Source organism: Kalmanozyma brasiliensis, assembly GCF_000497045.1.
Source record: "Kalmanozyma brasiliensis GHG001 unplaced genomic scaffold PSEUBRA_SCAF3, whole genome shotgun sequence".
In the NCBI taxonomy this organism is placed as follows: Eukaryota; Fungi; Basidiomycota; class Ustilaginomycetes; order Ustilaginales; genus Kalmanozyma; species Kalmanozyma brasiliensis.
In genome coordinates, this window is record NW_015961970.1 from 288,132 (window position 1) to 302,638 (window position 14,507).

A 14,507-nucleotide genomic window follows, 5' to 3' on the forward strand; every position below is an offset into this window, starting at 1 on the left:
ACAGCCTTCGTCTTCCGTCGCTCAAATTGCTTCTGACGGATTGCTGGCCACCTCAAAGCCGCAAAAAGGTTCGACAACGCCCGGACTTGGTATCAGCTCGCATGCCCCTCTTGTCAATTCTGAGGCCTCTGGGCAGTCGAGCTCTGTGCCGACGCGGCAGGATTCCGCCCAAGGGAACCTGACGATGGATCTGTCGGCATTCGGGAACTCGTATCTACCGCAGGCGCCCCCTTTACAGCCAGAACATCGTTATCCGATCACGATCCTTGAGACGGACCGACAATACGAGACAGATGGCGACACCGACCGCGAATCAGAAACGAGCCCTTCTCACAGCAAGAGCTTCAGGATTACAAGCACACCCGCTTCATCGAGCGCCGGCACGACAGTCGAGCCTTACAAAGGCACGCATCAGAACAGCACGCTGCTTGGGTCGCACGCGACATCCTTTGGCCTGGACTTGCAGAGACGTTGGAGTGCACCTCACTCTAACACCAGTCGGACCAGCAGCTCTCTCGGAACGGTGCCCCTCTCGAATGTTGTCCGTGCAAGGAGATGCTCTAGCGTGTCAATGCCTTCCGTAGGCAGCTCAAGTACACCCACCTGGTTAGCAACATCCGCCGAGCCCACACAGGCAGAGCGCCTTGCGCAGTCGCAGCCGTTCGCCGTTTCAGGAGCCTACAATGGCATGCGTCCCTCTTCAATAGGGCAGAATGCTAAATCGTCAACATCCGAGACGGCTACTGGCATGCCTACCGCATCGGATGCTGCCACCAGCACTCGCAGCGTATCCTACGACTTTACCCGAAAAGCACTTCTGGATTTGATCCGACGCACTAACTTAGGCATGAAGAGCGATACCTCCTCGTCCAAGACGCCGATAGGTCCAAACACCGACCCAACCCCTGGTAACCAAACGGAGACAGCTTCTACGACGGCGATCGCTTCAAGACTCGCCGCGGATCCATCTGGCAGCATGTCGGCGCGGCTCTACTCCTGGCAACAGCATCGAAAGCGCGCGAGACTGTCAGATGACTTTGCGAGCGGGCTCCCCGGACAAGCGTCGACATCGGTGTCTGGCTACGAGCCGCACACGCCTGGAAAGGATATGTCGACGATGGCAAGCGCTGTCGGCGGGCAACCTCGGCCCCCCAAGCGCAGCAGTACTGAGGAGGATGAACAGAAAGCTCGAAAGCAAGAGCAGTACCGGCGTCTGCTTTTGCAGCTGAATGCTCAGATGCAGATGAGGATGCAGATGGATCTGCAGAAACGACAGCAGAAAGAGTCGTCAGATGCAGCGCTGTCGAGAGCCTCTTTTGAGTGCAGCGAACGAAAGGACGACAACACACAGTTCAAGAAGCCATCGCCGCCCTCGAAGACCTCTGGCGCCCTTCAAACGAGCCCAGTAAGCCGTGACACTTCGGATGCCGGTAAAGTTGCCTCCACCGACCCACCAACAGCTATGCGACTAATGATGAAGCATCCGAATTGGTCTCGCGACGCCGACACACCGAGCCTTATACCTGTGAGCTCGCGCGACTGGAGGCGTCATCAAAGCTCATTCGCCACGAACAACGGCGACATGTTTCCCTTTTCGATCCCAGTCGAGAGCACAACGATCGGCTCACTTGCGCTGCCGATTACTCGTCCATATCCTCAGGCAAGCCCCGACAAGCAGCGCACCAAGAGACCCTTTTCGCCCGGGGCAGAGGTGGTGTTCTGGGCAGTCAAGGGTGAACACTCGGTCAAGCTCGTTGGCAAGGTCCAAAGCGTGAGTTCAAAGCATCTCGATCTGGCGAGAGTGCAGAGCTTTCCGTTTCCACCCGACCACCCGACAATACTGATCGGCCTCTTGCTACTTCTGAACAGATGACGGATCGCTCTGCGGACGTAGTTGTCGCTCCAAGAGCTGCGAGCACAATAACACCATACAAGACGTCGGCAGCATCAACGCTCGAGAGAAGCGATGGTGACGCTCAGCCTGAGCACGTAGAAAGCGTGAGTAGGGCCAGAACTCTCACACCAGGACGGCTGAATGTCGAATTGACGGTCGATCACGTTTCATCTACGCGGGACAGGAGTGCTACCGAAACGTGCCATTCGTCAACATCATCGCCAAGGATCAGGCGAAGCTCCTCTCGCTATTTTAAAATTCTCTTCTTGTCTTGCTTTCGACCAGCGCATTCTCAATCACAGTCGTGGTGAGCTTTTTGAGTTCAAGAAGCTGCGAGCAGCTATGCACCAAGCATGCCTCCTCTTCTGCTCCCGGCTGTCGCGATATGCCGCTCCTCCTCCCGAAAATCGCGTCATGCAAGCCACATTTCTCCTGCGACGCGCAGCGACCCCTGCATCTGGCTGCTCCGTGATATGCCGAGCCCAACTCCCGATTCCTTCCTTCGTGCTTCGTTCTGCTGAACGTCTCGTCGGGACATGTAGAGGCGCGTACCAACACCTCGGGCCTTTCATCCCGTGTGGTCAGTGGCGGATTTTTGACTGTGCAAATGGCTGCGACGCCACACGACGGCCGATCTGGCGTCACGTCCCGCTGCGAGAGAGATTGCCCCCAAGACTCAGGCATGCAGCAGCGACCAGAGACCGATGATTCGTACTTTGACACCTGTCACTCGAGCCCAAAGTTTGGCGCTCCTTTTTATCTTGCTCGAAATGACAAGGATAGGAAATCTGGGATGCACGTTCTTCGGGCCCAAGCCTGCGGGTCGATCGGTCGGAACGCGGGTCGGATGCAGGGGTTGCAGAGTTTGACATCCACCTGGCACGCTCACCGTGACTGCGGAGGGGTGGCGTGTCAAGTCCGCTCGCCCGAGGGTTGTCGGCGATAACGCTAGGGCAGCTCGGCTTAGCAGTCGCGGGAGAGTACCTTCCAAATCTTCCAAACACGGTCGCGTCCGTGAGAGCTCCTCGTCTACTTAAGGCGGCTGTATGCGGACCACCACGCTTCTCCTCCTTCCCTCACTCTCGCCTGCAACCGTAACTTTCAATAAGATGTCGGAAGAACACGTTCGCCCACAGGCCTCCTCCGGTTCCGATGAGGAACTCTACCCACACACGATTCCGCCCTGGTGGGTTCATAAACCGTCGATGTCCGACAGGTGGCGCAAGGTCCGCTACATGTCCGATATGTATGCTTCTGCGTACTTCGGGGTACTCAAGAGATTCCTGACGCCTGGGCAGTCGTACAAGGCCTCGAGCCCTCGCAACGACCCCGCCAAGAAGCAGCTCAAGGCCGAGCTTGGTAAGGGTGACAAGGCCAAGCTGGGAAAGTTCAACCTCAATCAGACGTTTGCCAAGTGTCGTCGCCAGCGGTCGCTCAAGCGTCATCCCATTCCGGAGGCGATGCGCACGCCCACGCCCATTCTTCGAGCTCCGACCGAATTCAGCCAGCCAGCTGCAACGAGACAGGATACGTGGGTGCACTTCACGCCGCTCGACCAGGCCCCCACCCCATCCGCCGAGTCGATCATGACCGACGACGAATGGTACCACTACGACGACAGCAGCGAACTTTCTGTCCCGCTCGACGACGACAGCACTGATCTTCCCACCCCTGTCGACGACCCCTCCCCGGAAGGGTTTAACTTCGACAGCCTGCGCAGCTACAACTCGACCCGAGACAATCACAACGGCGACTACGGCAGCCTCGGCCGTCACGAATACGCGTCCATGTTTGGCATCATGATGCTCCAACAGCGGGTCCAGCTGGAAAACTATCTCAGGCAATTCGATAACGGCAATGTGGAAGAGGGCTGCTTGGGCGTGTGGCAGAAGAGGCAGCGGGAGATGTCGGGTGATGGTCCTATGGAGAGGTACATCCGGGCAAATAGGGAGATGCATGCTCAGAACTCATTCTAAGGCGACGCAGACGGGGGAGTCTCAGAAGACATCTTCCATTGCACCTGGATCCATTCATGACCCGTTTGTCGCCTCCGGAAGGTTGTCCTTCCAGATCTTGAAGATGGTGTGTAGATCTTGTCTCCACGCTAGCTGCTTTTCGGCCTCCTCGAGGGTGAACACTTTTCTTTGACGCTCGTGCTTCTCTGGCCAGTCATCCTTGACGTCAGTCGTATGCGAGATGAGGAGCTCCATGGCGATGTAACGTGCTCTGGGAACGAACCCTTCCTCGTCCGCATGCTTACCCGGACTGTCCTTGTGAGGCTTGTGATCGTCCACCTTGATGTGGAGCAACCTGCAACCTCTGTCCGAAAGCGATGGAGTTGCCAGAACGTCAGGCTCGCCGATGATGCCTGCTTCCTCCCACATCTCGCGTAGCGCTGCTTGACGTGCATTCTCTCCGTCTTCGATTCCGCCCTTGGGTAGCACCCACTTGCCATCATGCTTGCGAGAGCTGACCAGATAGACACGCAGGAGGCTCGCGTCGACCCCGTAGCGCGGTGGTGGTGTGCGACGCGAATCTGGCCAGGGCAAAACATCGACAGGAATGGCTACGGCCACTTCTCTTGGCCTGATTGCAGACATCCTGCTTGTAGGCTCGATGCCAGCTGAGGTCTTGGTCGATTTCAAGGGACGAGCGGACAAGGCTGTGGTGGGAGATGCAGCGCGAGCCACACCAACGCCGCTGATATTGCTGGTACTGCTGCTCGTGACTCCACCACCTTGCTCGGATCTAGCAGGAAGCTCGACGTATAGATTCACCTCCTGCAGTCCCTTTGCTCGCTCCTGGAAGATGCTCCAGTCCTCCCCGTCTTTGAGTGCGTAGTCGGTGTCGGTCCAACGATACCGGATTCTGAGCTGGGCGAAGGGAATGTTGAGTTCGAGCTTGCGCACCAAGCGAAGCTTGAGATCACCGAGTGCAGTCCCTGGACTGAGGCGAAGGGAGACGCTGGGCAGAGTCTCTGCGTGGACGTTGACGATGGGGGCCATAATGCTCGTTGAGAGGGAGGAAGTGGAAGGCGCTTCTGGACCCTGCGTTTGAGACTCTGCAACCTCCACCCCCCAGAAATTGTCAAGGTGTTAGAGCTATAACATGGCGCGGACGGGCCACTTGCGCTGCCAAATTTGGCTCGCTGAGGAATCTGTGGAAATTTCGCTCGAGAAGGCTTGGTGGGAAGACTGTCAAGAAAGGGACGCCCAGACCTCTGTGACTTCATCTCTCCTTCCTCTTCAAGCCACCGGATCTCTTCCGAACACATTCTCACGCTTACGGAGGCTGTTGCGTCCTTGCTACTTCGGTGCTCGTCGATAGCTTAGCCTATGGTTGGCGCTCATCGTTGGCTACAGAGAAGCGCCTCGGGCGTCTCTCGCTGGCAGCACTCGTCCGCTGTCGGCACTTCCGCCTCGGCATCCTCTGCGCTCACTCATCGTCAGAGTCATACACCATCGGCTGCTGCATCACAGCACTGCTTATCGACAGCTTCGACGCCTCTGCGCTCACCTACTTCGTCTCGGCCGCCACCCTCTGGCTCTCCCGCATCTGCGCCGTCTGCGAGTAGCTCTGGCCCCGGCTCTTCACAGTGGAAACCCCCACCTCCTCCGCCGTCGGGTTCTGCCGCAGCTTCACGCAAGCAGTCTCGCAAAGAGTGGCTTCTAGTCGGAGTCGCAGGCTCGGCCGCAGCAGTAGGATCGTGGTACTATTGGTCCAACATCCGACCACGACACCAAGCCAACAAGGCCGCCGCAGCTGCTCTCGCTGCCAACTCGGCACCCTTCTCTTTGACTGCCGAAAGCAGAACCTCGTTCTCCATTCCCATTCGTCAGGCTCAGGCCGGCGGTCCGACCAACAAGGTGATCAACACACTCACCAACGCCGAGGTCGATCGGCGCCTCACCGAGAACCAGCGCAGCACCCGCGTCGATCGACCTCAAGGTGCTTGCCTCGTCGCCCGCTATGACACCAACTCGGTCGCAAGTAACGACCCAATCGAGGACAAGCGAGCCGAGGTGATCGTCGAGCGCGACCACGCTGTCGCCGCCTCGCCTTCCCCTCCGCCTGCATCACCGACCCCGAACACCGCTGCCGGCAGTGCAAACGGCGATCTATGCTTCTTTGCCGTCATGGACGGTCACGCTGGCTTCCACACCAGTACCTTGCTCAGTCAGAAGCTGATCGCTTTTGTTGCATTGGAGCTCGACAAGGTCTTCCGAGAAGCTGGCGATTATGCCGAGATTGCAAAAGCCAAGTCGGCTATGCCTAACAAGCTCTGGCGTGCTATTGTCGGCGGTGGTCCCGCTGGATCCACAAGCGGTCTAGACGGCGATCCCGAAGTGGTCAAGCGAGCCATCGCAAAAGCCTTCCGCGGCCTCGACAAGGAGATTGTCAACACCCCAGTAGAGCTGCTCAAGGAGTACGAGCTGAGTCTCGCTTCCACCTCTTCCAACTCCGTCTCACCCGAAGGTGGGGCAGGCAATGCTCGAAGCCTGAGCTCCCTCGCGCACACCATCTTCCCCAGCTCGACCAACGCCACCTTCACCACAACACAAAAGAGCGCGTACGAGAGCATCCTTCCCGCCATGTCCGGCAGCTGCGCTCTGCTGACCTACATCGACTCTGCACGACAGGACGTGTACGTCGCGTGCACTGGTGATTCGCGTGCCGTTGCCGGCTACTGGGACGAGGCTTCCGGTAAGTGGGAACTCGAGGCGCTTTCCGTAGACCAGACCGGTCGCAACCTAGACGAGGTGAAACGCATGCGTGCAGAGCATCCTCCATCCGAATCCGAGAATGTCATTCAGCGAGGTCGCGTGCTCGGAGGTCTCGAACCCACCCGCGCATTTGGAGACGCCAGATATAAGTGGGACCGCGAATTGCAGGGACGCCTCTACGATGCCTTCCTACCGGGCGGCCGGGCTTCGACGCGTGGTCCACCGCGTGGTCTCGAGACTCCTCCCTATGTCACTGCGACGCCGGCGGTTGAATGGCGTCGAGTGGGCGAGACGAGCTCGCACCCCAACAAGGAGCTTCGCTTCATCATCATGGCCACCGATGGGCTGTGGGACATGATGAGCAACGAAGAGGCCGTCAGCCTCGTTGCTGGGCACCTCGCTGGCATCAAGGGTACCATTCGCTCGTCAGAGTTGCATAGGAACACCTTCCAGCCTGTCGACAAGCTGCACTCATTGCCAGCCGCCAGCTCAGAAGCTCAGACGGTGTCGACGTCCGTCAAGACCGCGACTTCGGACGAACAACGTGAGCTTGCCGTGTCCAAGCAACACCCACTCTCGAAAGGACCAGAGACGTTGCGGACGTTCCAATTCCAGGACGACAACCTCTCGACACATCTCATTCGCAATGCACTCGGCGGTGCCAATCAGCAGCGAGTCGCAGGCTTGCTTGCCATCCCGGCCCCCGAGAGTCGAAGATACAGGGATGACATCACTGTCAACGTTATCCTCTTCAACTCGCCGGCAACAACTCCGACCCAGCCAAAACCGACAACTATATCGAGCGTCGAAGACCCGCAAAGTTCTCCTATCAAGTCTCAACTTTGACACAGCCGCTCATGATGTAATGTTGCCGAGCTGTGGTGGCAATACAGTACACACGATGCAGGAACAGAAGCCGAACCTCGACAAGCGTGGCCGTTGATCCTCGAGCAGAGTCTATTTCACGCCATCGGCTTTGAGCACAAATTCAGTAGGCAAGTCCGAAATTATACGCTTGACTTCCATCTCGGTGCCTGCATTGTTGATGGTGGGGGACCAGCACGCTCGTGAGCGAGGCCGGCGGGACTTCGCGCTCAAGGTGGGTGGCGTCCAATCATGGATTGCAGCCGCTCGCAATGAAGTGTGACGCGACCGTCGGTTCAGGCCAGCACCCATGTGGGCCATTTCACTTGTCGATGTCGGCTACAGCCACGTGCTCTTCGTTCCTGCCTTTGTTGTCTTGTCGTTCATCCCCACATGAAGCGCGGTCATGAAGGAGGGAGGCACCTTGTTCCGGTCGCTTACCACCGACGGTATTCTCATTCTTGAGCGTAATTGTATCAGAGCAACTTCGACACTCTTCAGCGTTGGTGCAATCCGCCAAGCCGCTCGTTGCCTAACGACTGAGAGCACGACCATCTCGTCACAACGCTACCGCACACGGATATCGATTTAACCTTGTCTTGGATGTGAGCGTGGGATCGTTGTCAAGCTAGATGGCCGATGTGGGTGGCGACGGAGCTCATACCGAGCGAAGCCGCTTTCATCGAGGGCCGGAGCTTCATCACGGAAAGTGAAACTGACAACACAATCAGGCGCAAGCACAGTAAAGTTTGTGCCGATTGACGACGATTGACGACAATTTCTTTCTCTAATTTACCGTTGTCGTGTGACTGAGCTTGAGCACCCTTGCCAAGCCTGGTCACGCCAAATGACATCGGTACCCCACCCCGACTAGGCCATTCGAGCCTCAATACGCCCAAGTTTCTTGCTTTGATCACACTTTGGCGTCGTGATGCTCGGTCATGCCCGGCAGATCCGAACAACACCGTGTCGATCTGAGTCATTGTTTCCCACCCGCCTCATCTCTGAGCGGGCTAAGGCAATGGATAAGTGAGCGCCAAATGTCATGTTCCTCGGGCTACCCACCTCTCCTTGGGACCTCATCCGCCCACGCTGCCTTAGTTCCACCTCTATCACTCCCACCAACATGAAGCGGCTCTTCATACGGCTCATTCGGCAGCGGGTGAAACAATACCATGGCAACATTGCGACCGCCGGAGCGACCGCGTCGAGACTCGCTTCTCCTCGCACACAACCAGAAAGATAAACCCACAGAGCTTGTCCGACGACAAGATTACCTTTGCAACCCATCCTTCGGATCCCGTCCTCTCAAGCTTGCTTAATTGCACACTTGAGGCTGCGGAGATCGGACGCCCCCGTACAGGCTTCTCCAGTGGCTGCTCCAAGGTCGACTCCGAAAAGGCTGAGTAAGGAGGCGAGCTGGCTGCCGAGGCAACGCGATCCCTGTCGGCAGGACTCATTCTCTCACCTTGTCTACCCCCTCGCAAGATTTGTGCCCATCACACACGTTTGAAGCCATTGCGATCAGCAAGAAGCTTCACCGTCAAGACAGATTCTCTCCGCCGCCATGTCGACTCGTCGTGGCTCAAATGGGAGGGACAGGGAGCTGACCAGCAACGGCACTCATCTACCCTCCTTCAGAGACTTGGTGTCCTTTCAACCGGACCATGCTCCCACACGACCTATGGAGCGTTCGACGAGTTCGAGGGATCGACGAGAAGATCGTATCGCCGAGACACCATCTCAACGACATCCAGAAGAAACCTTCGAGATTGTTAGCATCAAGCGAGCCGCCTCTCAGGCTTCCTATCGAGAGGTAGCTGACCCTCATTTGCGCAAAGACTACGAGCATGGTCACCATGAGTGGGCGCAAAGACGTGGAGAGAGCCTCCGTCCTGATCAAGACCGACGCAGCACAGGTCAGGGCAACAACGACCGTTCCTCTTCACGCTTCTTGCAGCCCGGAGATGATCATCAACAACAACACCTCTTACACGCAGAAGGCGGAAATCACGGCAATGGTCAGGCCCATCCGGCTCATCGAGCGTATAAGCCGGAGACGAATTCCGCCTCCGCCTCGAAACGAGAGGATCCGCCGCGTGAGGCAATCCCCGCTTCACGTCAGATGGTCCAGTCATCAAGAGAGTATCACGTTCTTGAGGGTGCACACTCGATTGGGCCACCAATGAGCGCAATGGAAGCGTCGAGACCGCCTCGACACGTGCAGCGATCCTACGAGCCCGAGCCGTACTTACCAAGTCACTCTGCTTCAGGACGTCATTCATTTCGAGCGACGGATCATTCGCGTGATGCCCGGTACGACACGAGTCAAAGCCGTCAGGATGATCGTGGGGATCTGCGTCTACGCCAGAGTGCACAGCCTCCAGCTCAGGCACGACCGCCGCCTGGTAGACACTACGACGTCCGTGGCTCTTCGAAAGTCCATCACGACGCCTACATCTATTCGCAGGAGAGGAGGCCCGAGGTCAAGTCTGCACAGCATGCCCACGCTAGCCAAGCATCAACATTCGTTGCTCCACATGATAAGGCAGCAGCACTACGTCAGCCGAGCCAACATCCAAATGGTGAAAGACCGTTCGAATACTCAGGCGCTCGACTACCCATGGAGACGCACCGTCCATCATCGTTCAGCAACACTGCACGACCCCTTGCAAGTCCTCGTTCAGAGCAAAGAGCCATGCCTCCGCCACAAGCTGGTGACAGGCCAAAAGAGCCACAGCATCGTCCAGGCAGAGCAGGCATCGGCTTACATCCGAGTCACTCCGCCAGAGCGACTCTGATATCGCCTCACCGCTCACGTCCCGAGGACAGCTATCGAAACCAGTCGGCTCAAGCAGGTGCTCGCGACTCCTCACAGGCGTCCAGACCACACATTTTTAATGGCAACGGAGCTCCTCGCCTGAGCGAGCGACCGCCGCAACGGATCGCTGCGGTCGACGACGCACCAGTGCTTCGATATCATCATACTGATCGAGCTATGTCTCCCGGCTACGGCGACCATCCTCGATACCCTTCGGCTCCGAACGGCAGACACGCATCAGCGACGATCAACAAAGTCAAGGTCGACAGAGACCGCGACTTGGGAATACTCAGAAGCTCAGAGAGACAGCACCGTCCTCCTCTGCATCCTCCCCAGTCTCACCGATCCGACACCGTCGCGCCACCCTCGGCACACAGCCGCACCAACGGACGACATGAGCTGGCGTACCACTTCGAGATGCAGCAAAGACAGATGGAGGAGGAGCGTCTTCGCGCTCTTCGATCGACGGAGTCGGTCAAGACGCCTCAGACTCCGCGGCCTCAAGAGCACAGTGTTAGGGCATCGTACCCTCAAGAACGGATCCAGTCTAGCCACAACCAGACTCCGACGCCTTCGCCAATGCTTCGTGATATGCGATCACATGATCGAGGTAAAGGTAGACAAGACGACCAAATCAGAATCGTTGCAGAACCCAACACCTACTCCTGGGCAGACCGCAATAGACGCTCGGACTATCCACCGTTGCCACCGCTAACCAGTGCTCGTGGACCTGTACATCGCCCTTTCGAGCAGCAGACACCTTCGAAGAGCACGTATAGGGCCGATTCGTCCGTCGGATATCAGGTCAGAGGCAGTGGCGACGCCACGCCACGCACTGTTGGTCAGGGTCCACAGCCGATCGAGGCGCCTCGGCTCAGCGTTGATGCTCGACACCGACTGCGGGTCGCGGATCGCAGAAACGCACCTCAGGAGGGTCCACACCCTCCCGATCAGCAGAAGCGTCCTCCTCCCACAGCCGAACAACCCAACCGCCTGCACAATCATCATGATCCGCAAGCACCAGTCGTAGAATCACAGCACACACACCCCCGGCCCCCCGTCGACCAGCCTCAATCATCCATGCCCGCCCCTCCGAGACCTCTCAAACGCCAGCGTGCGGGATCCGACACCTCGCTCGTCCTCAAGAGTACACGCCTGGCTCTTGTCGAGGCCGAGACAGATCCTCACAGACCCACATCCTCGCTAGCCTTGCCTCATCGTCCTTGTTCTGAAAAGTAAGACTGTTCAATGTCGTCAAGTTGGGTGCATGTGAAGCATTGTAAAAGAGTGGTACTGTGGCAGCGAGTGTCGAGATTGTCGCAGAAGAGTCGACAGTTACCTTGAGGGGTTCCAGGTGCAACCCCGGATGTCTGAGCCCAGCAAACCTAGTTGAGATCCACATCAATATCCACATCAATCGCGCCGCTCTGCACGCTCGACAGACTACTGGCCAATCTATCTGCGGGATCGTTATCCAACCTAGCCATCTCGATCTCGCTGAGCAGCTTCTTGACGCCAATATTCAACTTTCCCTCTTCACCCAATCCCGCCTGGGCCAACAGCTGCAGACACCTTTGCTTGTCCCCTTCATCATCAAACAGCTGCATCTGCCTGACGACGTGGTCGACGCTGCGCAAACTCGTGATGTTGGGCACCCGAATCTCGGCGATGAAGGCATTGAGCATCTCCATCTCGTGCAGCATGCGGCGGTTGCTTGTGGTTGCCAACACCAACAGCCTTTTGTCCTTTGGCGGTCGCTTGCCCAGCAGCACGGCCAACGCTTGGAGCACCGAATTCGAAAACCGAGGCCCAATGCGTACCCACTCGACAATCTTTTCAATGTTGTCAATGACAATGATCGAGAGGGGCGACTTGTACGCGTCGTTGAAAACCTTGTTGAGGTAGTTGATCTTTTGAGCGTCGCCCATGCCGATCATGCTTTCGGGCGAGATGAGCTTGATGAACGGATAGTCGGATGCGATGGCGATGGTGGCAGCGAGCGCCGTCTTGCCCGAACCAGGCGGGCCATGCAGCAAGACGGTGACGAGAGGTGTACGTTGCGACGTCCGCACCTGCTCGACGCGAAGATGTCCATCGCGTAGGATGACATCGATGTGCGGCGCAAAGTGCATGATGCCGTTCTGGACGACTTGCGAGAGCTCTTCTTCGGCAACACCAAAGGCTGGCTTGACTTCTTCGAGAGCGTTGAGGAAGTCCTGGTGCTGCACCTTCATGTTCTCTACGTCGTTGGAGATGCCCGCCATGGTGCCCACTTTGACGTGGCGGTTGAAGGCGAACGACGTCGCCGATTTGATCAGACCCGCAATCTCGGCACCGGAGAAGTTCTTGGTGAGCCCCGCCAGCTCGTCGATGTTGACATCGGTGTCCATGACGCCGTTGGTGCGCATCTTGCTCGTGTGGATGTTGAGGATTTGGCGACGACCGAATTCGTCCGGCAAACTCACTTCGACGTGCACCTCGAGACGGCCAGGACGCAGGAGCGCTTCGTCAATCATGTCGAGTCGGTTGGTCATACCAATGACGAGGATGTTGTTGAGCTGTTCAACACCGTCGAGCTTGGCCAAGAGCGTATTGACGACGTTGTCACCAGCCGATGTCGCGCCGGCACCACCGGAGCCACGCTGCCTCACCATGGCGTCGAGCTCATCCAGAATGATGATGTGCAGCTGCGACTCGTCTCCCTTGGCTTTTTGCTCTGCTTCAGCGTCGGCAAACAGCTTGCGCACGTTCTCCTCACTTCCACCGACGTACTTGTTGAACACCTCGGGACCGTTGACGATCTTGGGCTCGCGAGCGTTGAGCATCTTTCCGATCTGTCGTGCCAGCAGCGTCTTACCTGTACCGGGAGGACCGTAGAGCACCATACCCTTGACGTGCTGAATGCCGAGCTTCTCGACGAGCGCTGGTGGGAAGATACGGGATGCGAAAGCTCGTCGAAAGATGTTGGCGAATTCCTTGTCGAGACCACCAACGCCCATATCTTCGAACTTGAAGTTGGGCTGCAGGATCGCGTTGGGAGGAGGACGGTTGCCGGATGCCTTGAGCTTGACACCGCCATTCTGTGCGGCGGAGAAGTTGATCTCTGTCTGAGCGATCAGGAGACCACGATCAGATCGGCTTGGCTGGGATGCTCCATGGGCACCAGCCTGCCCTCGCTGCTGGATCTCGTGCAGCTCGACGACCTCTACGCCCTTGATCGTTGCTACCAGGTTCATGCCCTGTACTTCGAAGACATACACTTGTCCGACCGTGAAGATATGGTTCTCGAACGCCTTTGTGAACTTCTTGGCCATGTCACCGGTGTCGTAGGCTTGCGGTGCGACTTCGCCTTTACTAAGGTAAGCCACCTCGATGTCGATGCTGCCGAGGTAGACGCTGTTGCCGAAAGCGAAGGGGTCGTAGCTCTCCGCTTGCACCGTCTGACCCTGGATGGACAGGCCAGCCCATCTTCGCTGCAGCATCGCAGTGCCGAGTGTTCCTGGCTGGATCGTCCCTGTTGAGTCGGAACGAGCAGTGAAGACGTACATGCCATCGACCAACACATACTGGGTGGACCCCCACTCCTGAGGGTTGATGACGAGGCAATTGGAGTGGGTCAGCTGGTCTGGGCATTTGACGATGAGATAGCCACCGCCGGCTGCACGCTGCGACGGCGCCTTCTCTGAGCTGTACCCAGCGCCGCCAGCACCGCCTGCACCCCCAGAGAAGCCAGCACCGCCGCCTCGATAGCCCGAGCCGCCGCTGGGCCGAGGTGGAGTGGCAGGAGCACCACCACCAAAGCCCGCTCCTCCTGCACCGGCGCCACCACCGAAGCCTGCGCCTCTGAAGCCTGCGCCACCACCACTGTAGCCAGCAGCGGCTTGTCGACCGGATGACGCGGGGGCAGATGTGTACGGATTGCTGGCACCGTCGCCGTAAGGATTATTGCCTCCAGCGCCACCGCTGACCCTGCCATAGCCGGCACCGCCGGATCCGCCGCCTCTAAGGAATCCTGCCATTGTATGTTGGGTCTTGCCTGTTTAGGAGTATGTGACGCGATGACAGGATGTGATTGAGTGAAGGGAAGGATGTGAACAAGCGATTTCGAACCTTCCACGTCCAACACCCCGCCGAGGTCGAACACGGACACGCAGCTGACTCTTGGCCGACCTGGTCTGTGCTGCAAACTGCTCTGCCAAACCAT

General features: G+C 57.8%; 5 protein-coding genes across 5 annotated transcripts; 3 read left to right on the plus strand and 2 right to left on the minus strand.

The window, feature by feature from the left end:
• Positions 1-571: 571 nt before the first annotated feature.
• On the plus strand, positions 572-2,150 carry PSEUBRA_003997 (uncharacterized protein; the record flags this gene model as incomplete). The annotated part of the gene is made up of 3 exons (XM_016437606.2): positions 572-1,771; positions 1,870-1,998; positions 2,079-2,150. 3 exons carry the CDS (start codon positions 572-574, stop codon positions 2,148-2,150), a joined length of 1,401 nt encoding a protein of 466 aa, XP_016291117.2.
• Positions 2,151-3,003: 853 nt separating this feature from the next.
• PSEUBRA_003998 (uncharacterized protein) lies at positions 3,004-3,870 on the plus strand (the record flags this gene model as incomplete). The annotated part of the gene is made up of 1 exon (XM_059465197.1): positions 3,004-3,870. The coding sequence occupies one exon, from the start codon at positions 3,004-3,006 to the stop codon at positions 3,868-3,870; it is 867 nt and encodes a 288-aa protein (XP_059321476.1).
• Positions 3,871-3,924: 54 nt separating this feature from the next.
• Positions 3,925-4,899, minus strand: PSEUBRA_003999 (NUDIX hydrolase domain protein; the record flags this gene model as incomplete). The annotated part of the gene is made up of 1 exon (XM_059465198.1): positions 3,925-4,899. One exon carries the CDS (start codon positions 4,897-4,899, stop codon positions 3,925-3,927), a length of 975 nt encoding a protein of 324 aa, XP_059320504.1.
• Positions 4,900-5,229: 330 nt separating this feature from the next.
• On the plus strand, positions 5,230-7,464 carry PSEUBRA_004000 (Protein phosphatase 2C (PP2C)-like domain protein; the record flags this gene model as incomplete). Its single annotated transcript, XM_059465199.1, has 1 exon — positions 5,230-7,464. The coding sequence occupies one exon, from the start codon at positions 5,230-5,232 to the stop codon at positions 7,462-7,464; it is 2,235 nt and encodes a 744-aa protein (XP_059320505.1).
• A 4,224-nt stretch (positions 7,465-11,688) lies between these two features.
• On the minus strand, positions 11,689-14,322 carry PSEUBRA_004001 (ATPase, AAA-type, core; the record flags this gene model as incomplete). The annotated part of the gene is made up of 1 exon (XM_016437593.1): positions 11,689-14,322. One exon carries the CDS (start codon positions 14,320-14,322, stop codon positions 11,689-11,691), a length of 2,634 nt encoding a protein of 877 aa, XP_016291120.1.
• Positions 14,323-14,507: the final 185 nt, after the last annotated feature.